Source organism: Ochotona curzoniae, unplaced genomic scaffold (genome assembly GCF_017591425.1).
Source record: "Ochotona curzoniae isolate NIBS_2020 unplaced genomic scaffold, NIBS_Ocur_1.0 contig_1014, whole genome shotgun sequence".
NCBI classification, from domain to species: domain Eukaryota; kingdom Metazoa; phylum Chordata; class Mammalia; order Lagomorpha; family Ochotonidae; genus Ochotona; species Ochotona curzoniae.
Genome location: NW_024464920.1, coordinates 17,593,613 through 17,615,019, shown reverse-complemented (window position 1 = coordinate 17,615,019; position 21,407 = coordinate 17,593,613). Strand labels below are relative to the sequence as shown.

At 36.3% G+C, this 21,407-nt stretch overlaps 1 protein-coding gene across 1 annotated transcript in view; it reads left to right on the top strand.

Moving 5' to 3' along the window:
• LRRIQ1 (leucine rich repeats and IQ motif containing 1) overlaps positions 1–21,407 on the top strand; it is a 138,749-nt gene that overhangs the window by 48,426 nt on the left and 68,916 nt on the right. Inside the window, exons 15-18 of the mRNA XM_040989746.1 lie at positions 906–1,082; positions 2,556–3,014; positions 6,864–7,065; positions 10,596–10,715. Of these exons, the coding sequence (XP_040845680.1) occupies positions 906–1,082; positions 2,556–3,014; positions 6,864–7,065; positions 10,596–10,715 (958 nt within the window). The remainder of the gene's footprint in view (positions 1–905; positions 1,083–2,555; positions 3,015–6,863; positions 7,066–10,595; positions 10,716–21,407) is intronic.

Genomic DNA, 21,407 nt, shown 5'->3' with positions numbered 1-21,407 from the left:
ATGTTACTACAGTCTTGAAGATTCAAGCAAACTACATTATAAGAAGATCATGATTCTCTTTCTTATTGACTAATATTGGTTCTCTTCTGAACACCTAGCACACACTATCAGTTGCAACAATGAGAAATGAATCTATTATTAGATTTATTTCTTTTTTTGGTATTATGTGGAGAATATTCTTGTAAAATATATTTGTTGGTCCACTGATCTGATAAAGGAAATAATTACATTTTTGCTTCTACAATTATGTAAGATTAGATATTTGACTAATATGTTTCTTCATTTTGTCATAAATCATTTTTACATAGGACAACATATAGTCAATACACAATCCCCAAATTCAGTGTTCCAGGAATACTATCTAGGAAACTGTCTGACCATTTATGTAAAAAAAAACCTCAGTGTCAACCAGTAACAATTTTAATATACACTGTCTCATAATCATTGTATTTTACTTGCTCCCTCTTCTATTTTAATCCTTCTCACTATGTTTAACTTTAAAGACAGATTTTACCTCTATCTCAGAACTAAACAGCAACTTTTAGTAAGATGGTTGACAGTAGAAACAGGAATATAATAGTATAATTATTTTTCAGGTAATATTCACAATGTTCTTATTCTTTGCACGATGTAGCTTTTTATGCTCCCAATTCTAACTTCAGATTCTGCATTTGAATCACATATTTCCATTTTGGAAAGTTAGATGTTTGTCAAAAATTCTAAAACTTACTTTGTTTGTGAAGTCATTAATAGTTAGCAAAATTGAATCAGCAATGTTATCTTGTCAATAGTTCTAGTGTGTTTTCTCGGATGCTCACTCTGTGCTCGATATAGGTGCATGGTTATTTTATATATATCCTGCCTCCATCAGCATTACTTACTTTCTCCCTCCCCCTTTTTTATAGACACTCTGTCCTTAAAGTATTACCTTCTCTAAGAGTCCTCAATGGTGATATGCTAAGCAATGATACAGAAAATCACCCTCAAGACAAATGTGAACTACAATTATGGTGTTTCCTAGCACTTTGTCAGTCTCAGAATGAACAATTCAACCTACTGAATCAAAGCCATAAAACAGAAAGGTAAGATGGTTATTATACTCCTCCTTACCTAAGATTAGTAATGCAATGTGTGTGTGTATTTGTAAAGCATTCTGATCAGCACAGTTATGCTTTTTGGTTATGCTTCCATTAGTCAAAATTTAGTCAAAAACTTTGGTGGACAATACTTTGTTGTAAAAGAATGCAACTTCACATGAGAATGGATAACTATGATTATTATGTAAGTAAGTTTTATAACACACATCATGTCTTTAAGAATAACTTATATTTTAAAGATAAACATATACTTTAAAATACTAAAAGTGTGTGTATGTTTTCTTTGAGTATATCTTCTGATATTTGTGGCAACATATAGCTAAAGATTTATTTATTTTTATTGGAAGGACAGATTTACAGAGAAAAGGAGAGACAGGGAGGGAGCTTTTCCATCCACTGATTTGTTCCCCCAAAGAGGCACAAGAGCTGGAGCCGAGCTGATCTGACCTGGGAGTCAGGAATTGCTTCAGTGTCTTCCACATGATTGTGGGTTCTCAAGGAATTATACCATCCTCTGCTGCTTTTCCAGACAACAGATAGTCAGCTGTATTGGAAGAGGAACAGCCAGGAGGCAAACTGGTGCCCATTTAGGATGCTGACACTGCAGGCGGAGCATGAATGTGCTATGCCACTCCACCAGCCCCCATGCCTAGATTTTTAATATATCTTACTAATTTCATTGTGTTGGGAAAACATTTAGATTTTATATAATGCATGAATAATGTAAATTAAGATTTTAAATTAAAATTATAACATTAGAATTAATACAAATAAGAAATAATAAAGCAGAAATGAAGGGAGATGCATAAAATGTAGCATACTGAGGATTTTAGAAGTTCAAAGTGAGTTGCCATCGTTCATTAGAGGTTCAAGTCTGTGAAAAGTGAAAATTTGATTCATTAAATTATGACAACCAAAATATATAAATGCAGCAGCACTTGTTGAACATTTGTGCTTTAAAATGCTTGAATTCTCATTGAAGTGCACAATTTTTCCTGAGAAAAGTGAAGCAACTTTCCCATAATATATACCCTTTTTTAAAAGTCCAATACAAATATTTTGTGTGGCAAGAGTCAATGTAAGATGTAATTTTTACTTCATTGCATAAATAACTTTTCCAAATTTAGGCAGTCATGATTTCTCATGTTTATGGTAATAAAAGCTTGAATTTTTCTCATTCATTTTTACCAAAAATACCTAGAATAAAAATGCTCCTAAAACTTCCAGACATTTTGTCTGGACAGACAGGTCTAAATTAACTGAGCAAATACTTTGAAATTTTGTTACAAGTGTTACTGTTTGTTTTTTTTTTATGTAGAAATAATTTATATTGAATGTTATACCAGCATTTAATGTTCCTTTTAGGCCATACAGAAAAAATAATTAAATCTATACAAGATTTAATATTTACTGATATAATTTATATCAATGAAATATCCGCTCCACTTACGTTTTCAGAGACGTACTTACCTTGGAAACTGCAGAAAACCTCTGTCATTATTTTAAGAAGCTGATGACACTTAGTAATGAATATCGATATGCGCATGAACGTGGGGGCCTAAATATCACCCAGAGAGAGAACACAGAAGCCCTGCAAAACCATTTGAGCCCTTCGTGCAGTGACAGCAGTGACAGCACATTGCGGAATACAGCCGCCTGCTCTTGGGCAGGCAAGCATGAATCTGACTCACGTGATATGTCTGTGAGACGGATGAACTCCTGTTCCAGCCACTCCATGAGAAGCAGCTCCTCTCTATGTGAAGATACGGCACGAAGAAATCAGGAAGAAATTGTAGGCCGAAAGAAGGAAGACAGCGAAACAAGCGATGTCCCCACCGAACGAGTCCCATTCGCAGAAACAGTTCCGGCAAATTCTCTGCTGACGAATAGCCAAGATCGCACGCACAGTGAAAAAATGTGAGACTTGTGAATCAATCTGTTATTACAGATGTGCTGTTTGCTTTTTTTTTTTTAACCTTTCATGATAATTTAGTTTATTGGTTTGATCCACTATTTAGGTGATGCAGTAACACAGGAAAAATATATTTTAAAAATAGGATAAAAAAGGTAATTCAGCTTTTTAAGTTCGTTGCAATTATTTTCAAAATACAGATGTTACTATTTTTTAAACAGTTTTTGAGCCCCTATTTAGTTCTATTCAAAAGTCAGATATATAGAGAAGAGGAGAGACCGAGAGGAAGATCTTCATCCGCTGATTCACTCCCCACTGCAATGGCCCGAGCTGAGCCAATTTAAATCCATGAGCCAGGAGCTTCTTCTGGGTCTCCCATGCCGATACAGGGTCCCAAAACTTTGGATCATCCTCCACTGCCTTCCTAGGTCACAAGCAGGGAGCTGGAGGGAAGTGGGGCAGCTAGGACATAAACCAACACCTGTATGGGGTCCTGCCACATGCACGGTAGGGGACTTTAGCCACTAGGCTACCGCACTGGGCCCCAATATTACTATTTTTGATGGAAAAATCTTAGCCCATTGCATCAGATAATAAATTGTAAGGACATTTAGATCATAATTCTATTTCATATTAATTCCTTTAAATTTATTTTCATGATGTGCACAAAGCTTTAATAACAGTACAGATTCACTGAGTTAAATTTTGGCAGGCTCTGACTTACTTTCTATGATAATTTAAAATGAGTACATTTGACATTATTTTTCTGTCTTCTAATTTCTAATCAAAAGAGGAGTTAAAGAGAATACAGATTTTTTACATCTTAACATAGGGAAAGCAAAAGGCTGAAAAATCTGAATTTTATTTTCTTAAATATATATTATACATGCTATTTATGTGCTTATTGGATTGTGACCATTTAAATAGGCATATGTAAGAGTTTTTGTAGGTATATGCTATAATTTTATTTTAGTTACACTTTTGTAAGGTAGGGCAATTTTCTCTGTGACTTATCACATAAACTCCTTGCAACTATTAACGCTTCTAGAAAGCTGACAGGCTGGTTTTAATTGTTTATTAAACCAGAAAGGTTGGTGTTTATCTGGCCTGTGAACTTCCTTTGCTTTTTACTTTTTGACCTCTATCAAACCAACAGAAGAGAAAGTGGCTAGATTTAATTTCTCCTGTAATGAACGTGCTGAATAGAACAGGACGTGGCAGTAGCTAACCTTGCTTTTGCCAGTGTTCCTTCTTTCAGGAACTGTTAGTGTAAACAACGATTTCCTTTCTTGTAGCTGTTAGTTTGATATGTTGAAATTGACATATATTTCCCAGTGCTAATTTCTCAATGTTTATAAAAAATGGTATTCATATTTTCCAATGTATATGTTACAAGCTTAACTAATTACTTTTGTTCCAAATTGGCGATGCCTGCTGAAATTATACAAAAGTAGTACTTAAAATTTCGTAATCAATGATAAAGTAACAAAATAGAGATAAAAATGAGTAATTGAAATATAAGATAAAGAAAATAGAGATAAAAATGAGTAATTGAAATATAAGATAAAGATTAAAAGAAAAAAGGACATGATAATACTTGCTGAACTATGAAGATTCACTGTCAGTTGTGTAAGTTCCTGAGCATGATTTACGTATGTTGGTATGCTATAGACCCTTTTCTCCTTATGATTTTTGGGAAAGAAAAGATAAGAATTATGGTGTAAGAGCTGTTTCCTTCTTCAAACCAGAGCATATCCTACATCTAGGATAGCCTAAAGTAGCTTCATCTATTATCAGTGAAGTAAAAATAGCCTGTATGTCAGTTTCAGTAAAGAAAATATCCTCTTCTTGGCCTGGTGTGGTAGCCTAGTGACTAAAGTCCTCACCATGAAGGTGCCAGGATCCCAAATGGGTTCTGGTTCTAATCCCAGCAGTCCCATTTCCCATCCAGCACCCTGCTTGTGTCCTGGGGAAGCAATCAAGTACAGCCCAAAGCCTTGGGACCCTGCACCCGCGGGGGAGACCTGAAAGAAGCTCCTGGCTCCTGGATTTAGATTGGCACAGCTCCAATCGCTGTGACCACTTGGGGAGTGAGTCATCGGACAGAAGTTCTTCCTCTCTGTCTCTCCTCCTCTCTATATATCTGACTTTGCAATAAAAATAAATATTTTTTTTAAAAGAAGAGAAAATATCCCTCTTCTACCTTTTGTTTTTCTTTCCTTTGCAAAATTTTTGACCATGTTGCAATGAGGACTTCATGTACTGAATGAAGGTTAAAAAAGTTTTTTGTAATTACAGCTGGTAAAACTTATATATATCTGAAGAAAAATATAAATACTGTCCTCGGTTAAATGTTTCCTTTGAAATTTTTCATTGTTTATGACTTACATATTGCAAGTGTGTTTTCTGAATTTTTTGTTGTCACCCATAGTACCTATTACAGTGTTTAGAAATACTCTACTCAATTTTTGTTCAAAGTACAAATGATGAATGGATGACTACCTGATCAAATTAAATTAAATCCACAGCAAAATTTATGAAGTTCTGTTCACCAAAGGAGGAAGAGATAACTTCTTGGAATGTGAAAATGTTCCCAAGTGTTAGAAGTATAAATAGTTTATAATATACCAATAATTTTAGCCATCAATTTCACCTTTCTATACATAAGCAAAAATGTTGAAGACATGTTGATTTTAGAAATTATAGAAGTATTAATTGTTTCAACATTGAAAATAGCCATAATCCAAGAATCTATTCTATTCCATACATATTTTAAGTAATACTGAAGAATTTGAAGAGTTTAAGACAAAAATAGTAAGCACTTTGACTGCATTCTATACCTTGATAATATTTCTTTGGTAAGCTGTGTGGAGAAAGCTAAATATTTCCAACTAGGAAGAGTTATATGATTAAAAACACTGAGCACCTGTTTGTAATAAATATCTGCTTTTATTCAAATTTTGCTAATATTACTAAAACAGCCTAGGGAGGGGATACGGAAAACACGTAGTATTGATGATTCAGTTCCTAAAATTGACAAAGAGCTGTGACCAAAGAAAACGCTAGAATTTATTATAGGACTTGTAACAGCATTACTTAAATATTTTCCCATGGGCAAGGAAGAAGATGAAACTATTTAGTGTGTGGTGGGGTCCGTCCTCCTACCTCTTATTCCTCAACGCTAATCTCTCCACACTGGCAGAATCTTACCATTTCTTGTCAAATCAAAACTGGCTCCTACTTTGGTGCTCTTTCTTCTGCATCGTCATTTTCTCCTCTTTCTGAACCTGTTGGTTCTTAGTATGACACAAGTATCTGTAATACATCCCTTCTTAAAAGAACCCATTGAGGAGTAGGTGTTGTGGCAAAATGCAGTCAGCTGTCCCTTGCGAAGCCCACTGCATGAGTGCCTGGTTGCAGTCCCGTCTAACCCACACCTGTTTTCCAGCTTCCACTAATGAAGAAAGTCAGCAGGTGATGTCTTGAGTTCCTGCACACACATCAAAGATGGAATCTGGGCTCCCAGCTTTGCCCAGGCCCACCCCTGCTCATAGCATTTGGGGAGTGTATCAATACACTGGAATTCTCTGTTTTTCATCCTCTGCCTTTCAAATAAGAATAAATTAATAAGCTTTTTTAAAATTAACAAATGGAACTCCCCTGTACTCATATCAATTCCTTTATTTCTTTCCTTTGTAATCAAAAATATCTTACACTGTTTTTACTTTTTAAGATTAAACAAAAAAAAAAAAGGATCTATTCCTATTTGTAAAAAGTTCTTTATGTAGAACTTGTTTAAAAGGTAGCTAACCATCCCTGTGCCCTGACTGTGTTTTCTCTACTTCTATGAATAGTTTGGCAGCTGTAGTAATCCAGGCACACTGGCGTGGTTACATCATGCGCAAAAAGATTCAATTATCAGCAAAGTTGCATACTGATACAGCGGCACTGCTGCCCAATTCTTACATCAAGAATCAGTCTGTTTTAAAGAAAGAAAAAAGAAAAAGTACTGTGAATACCCAAGAACAGAGGAAGAAGGCTGCTATCCTTATTCAGGTTATTTTCCTGCTTGTTTGTTTGTTTGTTTTTGGTAATGTAGTCGTGAAAGGTGAACTGGTCATTTTGCACTGATTTATCCTTATATAAAATGAAATGCCCACATGCAAGTGACATACAATGTCTAGAATCTTTGAAAAGATTTACTTGCTCTTTTTGAAAGGTGGAAGTAGAGAGACAGAGTTGAAATGAGAAGAGCAAGCCAGCAAGAGAAGGGAGATCCCCCACTTACTGTCTCACCCCCACAAACCAACAGAGTGGTCAGAGCTGGGCTAGACAGAAGCCAGGAGCCTGGAACTCCATCTAGGTCTCCTGTTATGGGTGACATGAGCCCAGGTAACTTCCAAGGCATATAAATAGAGAGCAGGAGGAGAAGTGGAACAACCAGGATTCAACCCAGTTGTTCCTGTGGGCTGCTGGCATGACAGGTGGTGTCTTTCACTGCACCACAGTGCCACCCTCCAACATGAATATCTCTTACTCCTAGGAAGTATAGACTGCTTGTTGGCTGTAGATGTTCTTAGAATCTAGATTAAAGGAATAGTCCTTACAGCAGAAATATTTTCATGACTGACGGTGAAGCTTACACACAGCCATATTTAAAACTTCTCAAATATGTCATTTATCATATCTACTACTATATTATTCAACAAAGCCAGTCTTCCTTGGCCTAATAGCTCTCTCCAGAAGGATCTTTAAAATTTTGCCAAGAATCCCAGCACAATAGCCTAATGACCAAATTCTCACATTCCATGCACCAGAGTCCCATACGGCCACTGGTTTGTATCCTGGTTACTCCACTTCCCACTTAGCCCCCTGCTTGTGGCCTAGGAAAGCAGTAGAGGATGCCCCAAACCCTTGGACTCTTGCCCCTGTTTGGGAAACACATAAGAAGCTCCTGGCTCCTGGTTTTAGAATGGCTCAGTTCTGGCCGTTGCAGCCACCTGGGGAGTGGCCCAGTGGGCAGAAGATCTTTCTCTCTTGTTCCTCCTTCCCTCTCTAAGTCTGCCTTTCCAATAAAAATGAACAAATCTTTTTTTTTTAAAGATTTATTTATTTTTATTACAAAGATATACAGAGAGGAGGAGAGACAGAAAGGAAGATCTTCTGTCCGATGATTCACTCCCCAAGTGACTGCAACGGCCGGTGCTGCGCTGATCCGAAGCCAGGAGCCAGGAACTTCATTCCAAGTCTCCCACGCAGGTGCAGGGTCCCAAAGCTTTGGGCTGTCCTCGACTGCTTTCCCAGGCCACAAGCAGGGAGCTGGATGGGAAGTGGAACTACCGGGATTAGAACCGGCGCCCATATGAGATCCTGGTACTTTCAAAGCAAGGACTTTAGTCACTAGACCACGCCTCTCGGCCCTGAACAAATCTTTTAAAAAATTTGCTGAAAATAATTGTTCAGTTCATTCAAATATTCATTCCAAAAATTTTTAAGAGATAAATAGATTTGAAATGAAATTGAACTCATTCATAATTATCATTTTATTTATTCACAAGTCAAAATTTTTGATATCGTATTATTTTTCAGGTGTTGTTCCGTATACGTTCATAAAGTTAAACCAGAAGTGAATCAGGCAAAAATCTGCTTTCATAGAATTTGCATGATCATGTGTTTTGTTGTACAGAAGCTTGGTTTGATATAGTCCCTTTGTTTATTTTGGCATTGCCTGTGCTTTCGGTGACTTTTCTAAGTCTCTCTCAGTGCCCATATCCTGCAGAGTGCTTCCTATGTTTTCCTCTGCGAGTTTGATGGATTCTGCATGCAGATTTAGGTTCTTTATCCAGTCAGAGCTGATGTTTTTTACAAGGTGACAGGTGGGGATCTTCTTTCTTATTCCTGCAAGCTGCTATCCGATTGTCCCATTTGTTGAAGATTCCAACCTTTTGTACTGGATTATTTTCAGTTCTCTGTTGAAGACTAGTTGACTGCATATATACATATATATGCATATGTGTATATATATATGCTCACTCCTGGGGTTTCTGTTTGTTCTGTTAATCCTCTCTGTTTCTGTACTAGTACAAGACAGTTTTGATGACCACTGCCCTGTAGTATCACTCGAGGTCTATAATTGTGATGCCCTAGCTTTATTCTTATTCTTTAGGATAGCTGCAGTTATTCATGGTCTCTTGTGTTCCCAGATGCATTGTTGTATCTTTTCTGTTTCTGAGAAGATTAACTTTGCATTGAATCCATATTTGACTTTTGGTAATATAAACATTTTGATGATGTGGATCCTGCTTATCCAGGAACATAGTACATCTCTCCATCTTTTAATGGCTTTTTATATTTAATTTTTAATGCCTTATAATTTTCTTCATAGAGGTCTTCCATGTCTTTGATTAGGTTTATTCCAAAGTATTTTAGATTTGTTTCTGCTGATTGAAATGGGACTGAAGCTATTAGTTCTTTCCCAGCCATGGAGTTATTTTGATTTTTGACTGTACAGTGTGTGTATGTGTGTGTGTGCACTGGGTAGGTGGTTGGAGACACATACACACATAACACATAAATCACAAATCACATGCGGGCTCCATAAAAGAAAAACGGACTGCTTAGTCAAAGCCTGGTCTCACAAAGGAGTTAGCCTTCAAGTTAGTTACTTGAATTTTTGTCACTTACATGGGAAACAGATTGAATTCCAGGTTCCTGGCTTCGGCCTGACCCAGTCCTGGTTGTGGACGTTTATGAATAAACCAGTAAATGATTCTCTCCTTCTCGGTTTCACTCTTACTCCCTGCCTTTCAAATAAAGATAAATACACTCACATACGTAAATGTATTGAAAGATAATGCACAGTTTTCCAAGAACTTCCTGGGGACTCTTCCTATTTCTGTGTTTCTATAAAAATGTTTTATAGAAAAATGACATTAAAAACCAACTTATACTCACTTGGATATTATACTGCATATATCCTAAAGCTCACATAAGGATTCACACTTTAAAAACTACCTTGTCATTATTACAATTTATATATTTCTATATTTTTCTCATTTCAGGAATATTAAGAAATCTGAACATTTTTAATAGCATTATTCCATGCTTTATTGCTTTTAAAGTTGAATGAGATTTTTTTTTATGGACAGTCATAAACTTTCTCTGATATGGAAATTAATGTATATTAGATTTTTGTTCTAAATGTGCTTTGATCTATTTCATACATGCATTCATTGGGAAGTTAGCAAATTTGGTTTTCCTTTGTATCTCTTTACTTCATGTTGTAGAATGAGTCCTGGAGGAATTGTCAGATAATTGATTGGTTGACCTACATGTGTAGTTGAGGGAGTTTTAAAGACTTTTTTCTGCTTACCACGAAGAAAGTCCCCTGAGATTCAGAACTTTAGACACATGCAGTCATTTAATTTATCTTGCAGTCTTAAGTGTCACATAAAGTTCAAAAAACAGATTATTGAGCCATTAAACTGAAGTCTAAGATGTTTTATCTTCCTAATGGGATAACACAGAGAATCTGGTTTAGGGTTTGATCTATAACCTTGTATAACATACTTTAAATTTTTGTTTAGGCTGTTTGGAAGGGCTTTATTTTTCGAAAGAAACTGACAGCAGCTCTAGAAGCTATTAGAAATGAAGACTCTGAAGAAGAATATGAAGAAATAGATTTGCAAGATTTTGCATTTGATGAAGTAAGTAATAACTACAATGCAAAAATATGGATACTAAATATTTTAATGTAGAATATTGGAGTTAAACTGCTTTGTAAATTATTCATCGTAATGTTAACACTATGCTGTGGTTTCTTTCCAATGACATTTGAGAAAGTAGTACATATTTTTTAATTAACTTAACAGCTTGTATAGTGTGCAAAGGCAGTCAACAGTACTTTCTTTGAACAAATTTTCTAGAGGCCAATACCTATTTAATCACAATACCATCACCAAAATTATATAAGACTGTGATCTAATCCACATTACTCAATCTGCTTGTTGTAATAATGTCCTCCTTTTGGTCTGAGATTCAGTCCAGGTTCAAAGGTTCCATTTAATTGTCATTTTCCCTTAATCTCCAAATTAAGCAACTACTCAGGGTTTTTTTTTTTTTTGTATTTCCTAGAATTTACAATTTTTATAATTATAATAATTCTCTCTTCCTTGCAGCACAAAAATATTACATGAAAATCCCAGCAATGAAAAATTTGAGTTTTAAATTCTAGGCAGTGTGACAGAATCTTGTAACTGTTCTGTTCTGTTGCACTGGGGTTGTGAATCACCCCGTTGTCCAGCATAGCCCTACTGCATATTCTGTCCTCCAATTAGTCATCCAGTCATCATGTCAGCTGTCAGAGCCAATGGTTTTGGCATCATGGTGTTTTAGAATTCTACTTGCTAGATTTCCCAAAGTGAAATAATAGTGATGCTGACAATTTCCTACAACAGTGGAAGAGTGCTTCAAAACATGAAAAAGTTGGTTCAAATTTTATTTTGGTCCCAAAAAAAGTAGCTTCATCAATTACACCATAAGGCCTACCCTGAGTATTTTTATAATGCACATTTTCCATAAATTGTTTAAAGACTTGCATATTGTTATTTTCATTATGCTTTATTGTGTTATTTGTGTTATTCTCTTGTTATTGTCTATTTTATAGATTAAATTTGATAGTAGGTAGGTATGTATAGGGAAAAAAAAAAACATATACTTAGAGTTTGGTCTGGAAGTTAAGATGGTCACTTCTTAGAGGAATGTCTGTGTTACACACCCACCTCTGCTCCCAGATGCAACTTCCTGCATAAGTAATTGGGTTCCAACCACCAATGTGGGAGACATATATAGAACTCAGTCTCTCAGCTGTGGCCTCTGGTTGATACCATGTCATGGTATTTGAGAAGTGAGCTGCAAAATGGAAACTCTCTCCAATTCTGCCTCTCAAAATTACTTATTTTTTTTTTTGTCTAAAAAAAAAGGGAAATTGATATTACATGCTTTCAGAGTATCAGGATAGCAAGTTGTGAAATTTTTCTTGACCCTTTTAAAAATTATCCTCAACTGCATTTTAAAAGCTGCCCAATTTTAAATGTACTGCTTGAAAACCTTTTGTTAAGAGTGTAAAACATAAAGTAATATATCAGTTTATTATAAATGGTATATTAATACAGAAACTAACCATAAAAAACATGATATAAACACTTGTTAAAAATCTATAATTACAGTTTTAGAAATAATTAAGTGTAATGGTCCAAAAAACATATGTCAAACATGAAATACACACATTTTCTCCCAATTTGTGTATGTGTATGTCTGCATTGAGTATCATTTTTCTCAGAAGTTATACTTACCCCTTTTAAAAGCTAATGATTCAGTATGTACTCAACTTAATGTATGCATTTTTTTTTTTGGTCTTACATAGTTATTTTGTTAGTAGAGTGTTAGGTAGATTTTTAAAATAATACTTAGCATAAACCATAAGAGGGAAACAAGGATAGGACTGTAAGACACAAACCCTATGGGTGGGCAGTGCCTTTTCACTATGGAAAAACGCTCCATGTGAACCTCAAAGGAATATGTGTTCTGTAACAAAAATGCCAATCACTTCAAGTATATTCATTGTATTTTTAAAAATTGTTATTTTGTCATGGAGGAAGATGCATTCTATGAGTTACTAAAAGAAAAGTGAAAATATCCTATGATTCTGGATTTCTCAATATTGGTGCTGGTTCTGTCGTATTTTTCCTCATATTTTGACAGTACATTATTAGTACATGTGCATTTGGGACCAATTGTTGTATCCCTGAGCCTTTTGCAATGACATTTTCCTCTGTGTCCTCAGTCACCGTCCTAAAAGACTATTACCTCTGATAATTTTATATTTATGGCTGTTCAATTTTGGCCATTATTTCATGATACCTTTTTCTATAGTCATCATTTTTCTGCCTTTAAAGTATGCCTCATAATTGTGTATAATTTGATTTTGCTTAACTTTATATTCCGACATTTTCTTATTAGAATGTTCAGGTTCTTTTCCTCTGTATTGTTAATGTTTATTTGAGAGGTTAAGAAACACACAGATATGGAGAGGGACTCCACCTTCTGGTTCACTCCCATATGAGTATAAGAGGATGCTATGGAGAGCTCATGGGAAAAAACGTGGAAGTTAGAAAAGCTATTTTATTTTGCGGCATAAAAGTAAAAGCCTCATATTACGATTTTTCTTTGAAATGTCTGAAGTTCCTAAATATACTTTGCAACTATTTTCTCCCACTCTGTGGCTCGTCTATTGTTTACTCTGCATTGCAGCAACTTTTTAACTTGCTTTAATTCTGTTTAATTTTGCTTCCATTGATTATGCTTTTAGAATAATATCTAAAAAAAAAAAAACAATCATTGCCGCAGCCGCTATGGAAGAGTATTGTGCTTTGTTTTGTGGATGTTTGCTACTGTCCTTCTCTTGTAGTTCATTATTCATCCCATCTTGTTTTCTTCTGATAATTTTTTTAGCCTCCATATTAAATGTTTAATTCCTGATATTGTGTTTTTTATCTTAGAATGCCTACTTGGTTCTTGTTTTTATGAGCTCCATTCATACATTGAAACTTTGTATCAATTTCAATATTTTGTTGAGCATTCTAAGCATATTTTCAAAGCTTAATGTGTATCTGGATCACTTTCAGATTTGTTTCTATTGATTATTTTTTAATTTTTTCTCTTCCATCTTTTATATTTTTCACTTTTTAAAATTCCCAATGATCATTTGAAACATTTTTTAATGAATGAGTTGACAATATTTCCTAATAATTAACCTTTGCTTATTGATCCAATTTTGCATATTGAGAAGTTTAAAGGCCTTGGAAAGATGTTTCTTTTCTCCAAAGAAGACTAACTTTACTCTGGCAAATAAATGATATAGGAGAGATTTCTGTAGCAGTTTTAAGGTCTGTCGTTGTGGGTCTTCTATTTCTGAATCTGAGAAAGCTGAAATAATTTGGCGTCTCTACTGAAAATCTGGAGCATTTTCCAGGTTTCTCCTCCTACTTATCCCTGAATTCTGGTTTCTTTCTCTACAGTACAAAGTGGCTGAAGAAATTCCTTCTCAGCATTCTACCACCAAGTTTTTTTCTATTGCACTGAGATGCTTCACATTTCATCCACACATATATACTTGGACTTGGCAAGCACATGAAGGGAAATTGTTTGCATGACTTTGAACTCAAATTTCTCTTGGATCTTGGACCTTTAGTCCTTGGCATTCTTGTATTAGTGTCCCAAACTTCAACTTCTGCCTTCTCTTCCTTTATAAAACTGTCGTTAGTAAGCCTGAGATTTGTGCTGTGCGACTCTTTATTATTAATAAGACTACAAATCTCCCTGAAGGAAAATGTGAAGAAAAATAGAGGGCTGATATCAGCATCAAACGTTATTCCCTGGAATTGTACTTTATTAATTCCTGTTATTTTTTTTAAAGATTTATTTTTATTATTTTGTTATTGGAAAGGTGGATATACAGAGAGGAGAGACAGAGAGGAAGATCTTCCATCCGATGATTCACTCCCCAAGTGAGCGCAACGGGTTGATACTATGCCGATCCGAAGCCAGGAGCCTCTTCCGGGTCTCCCACGCGGGTGCAGGTTCCCAAAGCTTTGGGCTGTCCTCAACTGCTTTCCCAGGCCACAAGCAGGGAGCTGGAAGGGAAGCGGGGCTGCCAGGATTAGAACCGGCGCCCATATGGGATCCCGGGCGTGCAAGGCGAGGACCTTTAACCACTTGCGCCACCGCGCCGGGCCCAATTCCTGTTATTTTGATAGCTTTTAATTTTCTTAGGAAATAATTTTTAGAATATCTATAGATTGTACTCGGGAGGATCTTAATTCTAATTTTTAAAAATGTTTATTTTTATTGTAAAGGTAGATTTACAGAGAGGACAGAGAGAGAGAAAAAGATCTTCCATAGGCTGGTTCACTCCCTACATGGCTGCAACAGCCAGCCACAGCTGAAGAGGAGCTTCTTGTGGGTCTCCCACATGGTTGCATAGGCCCAAGGCCACCGAGCCATCATTTGCTGCCTTTTCAGTCCATGAATAGGGATCTGGATTGGAAGTACAGCATCTGGGACTGGAATTGCACCCATATAGGATACCAGTGCTGCAGAGGATTAGCCTGTTGAGTCACAAAACTGACCCTGAATTAATTCTAATTCAGAGTTTACTGTCATGGCCAGAACTTATGTTCTGATAATTTTTTTAATAGCCAATGGTCATCTGAAAATTTTATAGGTTGTGTTCTCATCAAAATAAGTTGAAAAGGTAAGATACCTGACCTCATAATGTTTACCGGTTACTTTAGGCAATCATAAATACTTCTGCAAACATGCACTATTGTAATAAGATATTACAGGTTGATATAAAAATAAGGAAGGCTAAGGAACATAACAGTGTATTTAATTGGATGATCAGGAAAGATGTGAAAATAAAGTGACAGAGTAGTCCCAACATAAATAGGCAACTATGTAAACTCTTAAGTAGGAGAAACAGAAGTTTTACAATATGTTGGGTTGATGTGTGCAAGAGAAAAATCAGAAGAGAAAAATTGGCCCCTTATTATCAATCCATATTGGACTTGGGATATGATGTCAGATACTTTGGAGTTTAAAAGATATACAACTATACTGACTTTTGACTAATGGGATTAAATTATGTTTTACATGGATGACTTTGTAGAAGAGAAATTACGGAGATTATGGTTAAGGGAAACTACTAGTTAAAATCAAGTCTCATGTTTGAAGGCATTGTGACTTTGTCATTTGAGCTTTTCTAGCCTTTTTTTCAGTTTCTCTTACTTTAAGATTATCCTTCAGCTTCACATAGGGTTTCCCTGTGCTTTGCACTTTGTATTTATCTCTCTAATTTTTTGTATGAAAGTATCAGACTTAGCAAAGTATAACTTTTTCTTTTATTAATTATTGGATAATAATATAAGTAAAAGTATTTGTAAAGTACATTAAATTATAATCATAAAAATTTATTCAAATGTATTATTCTCCTCCAATCTGCAAAAACTGATTGTCCTTGTGGCTTAAGTCCTCGTCTTGGATTCACCAAGATCTCTCATGGGCACCAGTTCTAATCCCGGCAGCCCAATTTCCCATCCAGCTCCCTGCTTGTGGCACAGGAAAGCAATCAAGGATGGCCCAAAACTTTGGGACCCTGCACCTGCATGGGAGACCCTGAAGAGGTTCCTGGCTCCTTGCTTCAGATTGGCTCAGTTCAGGCCATTGCGGTCTCTCCAGGAGTGAATCATCGGATGGAGGATCTTCCTCTCTGTTTCCCCTTCTCTCTGTACATCTGATTTTCCAATAAAAAATAAATAAAATCTTAAAAAAGAAAGATGCACGTAAAACTTTCTTAGTAGGCAGGATCAAAAAACTTAGATCAGTCGGCCATAAAATTTTCGTCTTATTGATTGATGATTTCAGAATTGTGATTTCTTTTAACAAATAGTTGATTAAAGGGGCACTGATACACAAAAATCATGTTGCTTCCATTTTATTAAGTATCATGTATTGCATTGTTAGGTGTCTAGTAGGTGTCTGCAATTGCATTGGTTAGGCTACTGTGTTTTCATGGGAGATGGTAGAAGAAAGGAAACTTTCAGTTTAGAAACAAAAACATACTTCAAAGTTGTTCCTAGTAATACCACATCTAGCCAGTTTCTTTATCTTACACAGGACTATTCGCAACCCTGCTCTACATTATTTTATTACACAGCAGATCGATTTTTCCCTCTTTCCAGTAGGCAAACATTATTAGTGCTTTAAGTCTATTGGCTATTTGCACATCTTTGAAATGATAGTCTGAAACAAAGTCTTTGTAAGCCATGCAGTTATGTTAGAATGTAGTGATTTATCCTCTTGAAATTATTCACCCTTGTTTATATGTGACAAGTGTGCTCATAATACATCACTCCAATAACTTGAATAATAGGACTAATGTGAACTGGAACAAAAATCCATTAAATTTGCTGCATAATGCATTTCTTTGAATGTCTCTATTGACCTTCCCTTTATGCTGAGGACTTTAATTCACATATAGCAGATCCTTTCTTCTCCCTTATGGAAGAAGCATAATACAATTCCTCCATCCAAGAAATTCCTAGTCAGTGAGCTTGCAATGACCTGAATGCTTTGTGTTTTCTTAGAATTTGTAGGTGTGTGTTAGGGTCATGCATCTTTTAGTGGTATTTATATGCCCTCTGGGATGACGAAGAATGGGTGTGAGGAGATGTTTTATGTGGGAGTTTGGGATTGGGGCCAACCTCTACTGTACTGATGGACTTCTGAGTGAGGTTAAGGAAAATGACTATCAAATTTTGGTCAGACCTTCTGAAAGGGATGGCTAAGACCTTATTAAGCTCAATTTAACGTCTCTGCAACAGTTTAAAAGAGACACACTAAGCATTTTCAGTGTGAAGGAAGGCTTCAGGGACAGTCTTTAGGACGTTTAACTATGCTCCACGTCTTTTCATACCTCACGAGATCCTAGGTGTTTTGTTCAAAGCTATGGGATTGTTTTCAGTTCAAAATTAGATGTCCAACTTGATAATGGCAGTGGCCGATTTTGATTTTATCCAACCTGAACATTTCCGAATGATTTAGGGAAGCTTGCGTAACTAGAGGTCCTTTCAGTGCAGCAGCTTTTGTTCAGACATTAGAATTAAAGATTTTGCAATAAGAATTGCTGCTACTTTTTCCCATTGAACTGTTTTTGCTATGCAGGTCAGGCTAACTGCATTTCCATTTCCTCTTGACAGATGACACTTTTAGAGACTGTCCCATTTTGTAGGAACCAAAGTTGCCTTACCCAGCCGCCTACAGCTTGTCATTTGCTTTCCAAAAGAGGCCCAATAAGAAGCTAATGGTCTCTTAGCCCAAGACCACAAAGGGTACTTCCAAGTGGAGACTGCTGCCGTTACATGGGTTTCCTGTGAGGTACCAAACTGGTACAGTAAGGCATTATATTAGACTTCTTTTTTTAAGTGATGAAACTGAGAAAGTTTTTCTTTATACTGTGAGATCTGAACATTGTATCTTCTCCCACATAGTCCCAAGAATCTCTATGTAATGAACAGTTCCATCATTTTTCCCAGATTTACCATTCTTAGCAGAGTTGTCATAGAACCCACCATAATTAGCAACTAATTGATGACAGAAAAATGAGTACATGAAATTAATGCTTTTGGGCCCAGCGCGGTGGTGCAAGTGGTTAAAGGTCCTCGCCTTGCACGCCCGGGATCCCATATGGGCGCCGGTTCTAATCCCGGCAGCCCCGCTTCCCTTCCAGCTCCCTGCCTGTGGCCTGGGAAGGCAGTCGAGGACGGCCCAAAGCTTTGGGACCCTGCACCCGTGTAGGAGACCCTGAAGAGGCTCCTGGCTTCGGATCGGCATAGTATCGGCCCGTTGCGCTCACTTGGGGAGTGAATCATCGGACGGAAGATCTTCCTCTCTGTCTCTCCTCTCTGTATATCCGCCTTTCCAATGAAAAAAAATAATAAAAATAAATCTTTAAAAAAAAAAAAGAAAAAGAAATTAATGCTTTTGTAATGATGATATAATTTACATATAATTTTGACTTCACAGTACAGTAGCATCAGTATAATAACATCTTTGTATATCTATGCTCACATTGAATCCTGAACTGTTAGTTATTCAATGGGTGGCCAGTCAACTCATTTGGAAAATTACATAGAGCATCAGCAGGATATAAACCAAAGCTTGTTTCCACATAATTTTCTATTGTACATTAAAAAATGGAAGAATAATAGCAGTACATAGTCTTGGCTTGATGAACTTACTCATGGGGCATCTTTAGCACTGTTCTTCACTGTAAAACACAGTCATGGTCGCTTGAGCTGCAAACACCATGAGTCTTGGTGGGGTCATGCCTTGTGCCAGGGATGGAAACACCATCTCTATATTCCCAGATACCAGCTATTCAAGCATCCTTCAAATGATAGTTCAGAAGAAAGCCATCAGCGATGTGCAAGATATGAAAGACACACAGATAAATATCTTATACCATTAAGCACCTTTTATATTCAGTCATAGTGAATTTTTGGAACAATTTTGAATAAGACATTTTATTAGACCTTGAGTCCTGAGTGCATAGCAGTCTTCAAGAATACTTGTAGGGCCCAGCATATCAGCCTAGTGGCTTAAGTCCATGCCTTGCATGTGCCAGGATCCCATGAGTGTCAGTTCATATCCTGGCAGCACCACTTCCCTTCCAGCTCCTTGCTTGCAGTTTGGGAAAGCAGTTGAGAATGGCCCAAAGCCCTGGAACCCTGCACTAACATAGGAGACCTGGAAGAGGCTCCTGGCTCCTGGCTTCAGATTGATTTGGCTCCAGCTATTGTGGTCGCTTGAGAAGTGAACCAGCAGATGAAAGATCTTTGTCTCTCCTCTGTAAATCTGATTTTCCAATAAAAAATAAATAATTCTTAAAAAAATAAAAAAAGTTTAGCCATCTAGCTGTCAATCTCCTTTGAGGAACTGTTTTGCAACTTTACTAGAGAGTATCTTTAATAACATAAATATCCAGAAGAACCCCTTTGGGTAACCTTGTGTAGCATAGTTATCTTCATTGATATTTTCATTATTCACCTTCTAATTTATGAAATTAATGTGTGTTTGTGTGTGTGCATACGTGCGCCGACTTCATCGGGCATTATTTTCTCTTTCGTTAAGCAAGTTAGAAGCCAACACGTAAAGAACTAATGTAACTGTCTAATCTTAATCAATATCTTATGAGTTGCTAAACCCAAACAAGGTGGGGGAAGCAAATATTATATCAAATTTGGAATTTGTTTTTGCCTTGGACAATGTCAGAATTCAGTAAGTATACAGGGATATTTTACAAATATGTAAAATGTGTCAGGCTGCTGTCTACTCTGGAGTTGATGTTAATTCAAAGTCACAGGTGCTATATAGTGTACTGTTTACTTGGAAGATAGAAAAATTAAAGTTAAAATAAAGGCAGAGGGAATACTGAAGGAAAAATTATTTGGTTTGATGAAAAGTGACATGCATGGTGGATAACAGTAATCTCCAACTAGAGGAACTTGTGTGCTTGTACGTTGAGGGAAGTGAAATTTTGAATTTATACTTGGACACATTTCTGAACTGTTAAGTATCATGAAATGCTACAAAAGGAATAAGAAATATTATAAAGACTTCGTTTTGATGCAGCAAATGGTAAATTTGTGGGGAAGTGATGAAGAAGGAGAACAATCAAGTTACTATTTTCCAAATTTCTAGGACCTATTCAGCATGAACTAACTTGCATCCTAGAAGTCTGGTCTTAGTGTCATTTGACAAAGGTTTACTTTAAATGGTATGGAAAAGTCTTTATAGGCATACAGACATTATCATGTCCATTATTACCACTTCTGTTTCTGATAGTCTTACATTTTAGCGTATCAAAGTTGACTTATAACAAAATAATTTCTTCTCTGATCAAAACCGAATATGTGTGTATCACGCATTTGTTCAAGCCTAAATGCACAGTTGCAAATGTATCAAAGTTAAGTTTGACAATAGCATTTTAGTAATCACAAAACATCATTAATGCTCAACTGAATCTGAACAGAAATATCTGTGTGAATGCAGAATGCATAGTGTCATATATTAACATATAAACAAGAATTTACCTTTGGCAATTACGCCTGAAATTTTAAGATTTTATTTCTCTAAAAGTACTAGGCTAGTGCCAAATAAACTTGGCTTTAAAGCTTGAACTTAGAGCCAGTGTTGAGGTATGGTGGAATAAACTGCTGCACATGATGCCAGTATCCCATTGAGAGCCAGTTGGGGTCCCCCCTGCTGTACTTCTGATCCCACTTCCTGCTAATGTACCTAGGATGAGAGAAGATTATGATGTAAGTGCTTGGGCCCATACCTCCCACTTAAGAGAGCCAGATGGAGTCCACGTTTCTGGCTGCATGTCACCCATCCCCAGAACCAATAGATGAAAGATCTTTTGTTTTGTGTCTCATCTCTCTCTGTTCATTTGCGTTTCAAAAATGTAAGTCTTTTTAAAAATTAAAAATGATAATTTTAACACATAAGGAATTAGTCTGGCTAATATTTTTTTTTAGTTGTGATTATATAATTTCTAAATTTTCATTAGTGTCTTATATTAAACCTCTTCGTTATGTTTTTAAACATTACTGAGAGGGGGCTAATACTGTGGTGCAGCAAATTAAATCATCAGATTCTGCACCAGCATCCCTTGGGGCCACTTGGTTACACCACTACCTACACTATATCCACTTCTGATGCTCCTCCATGCTAATGTGCCTAGAAAGTAGTGGAGGATGGCTTGTGCTTCTGCACTA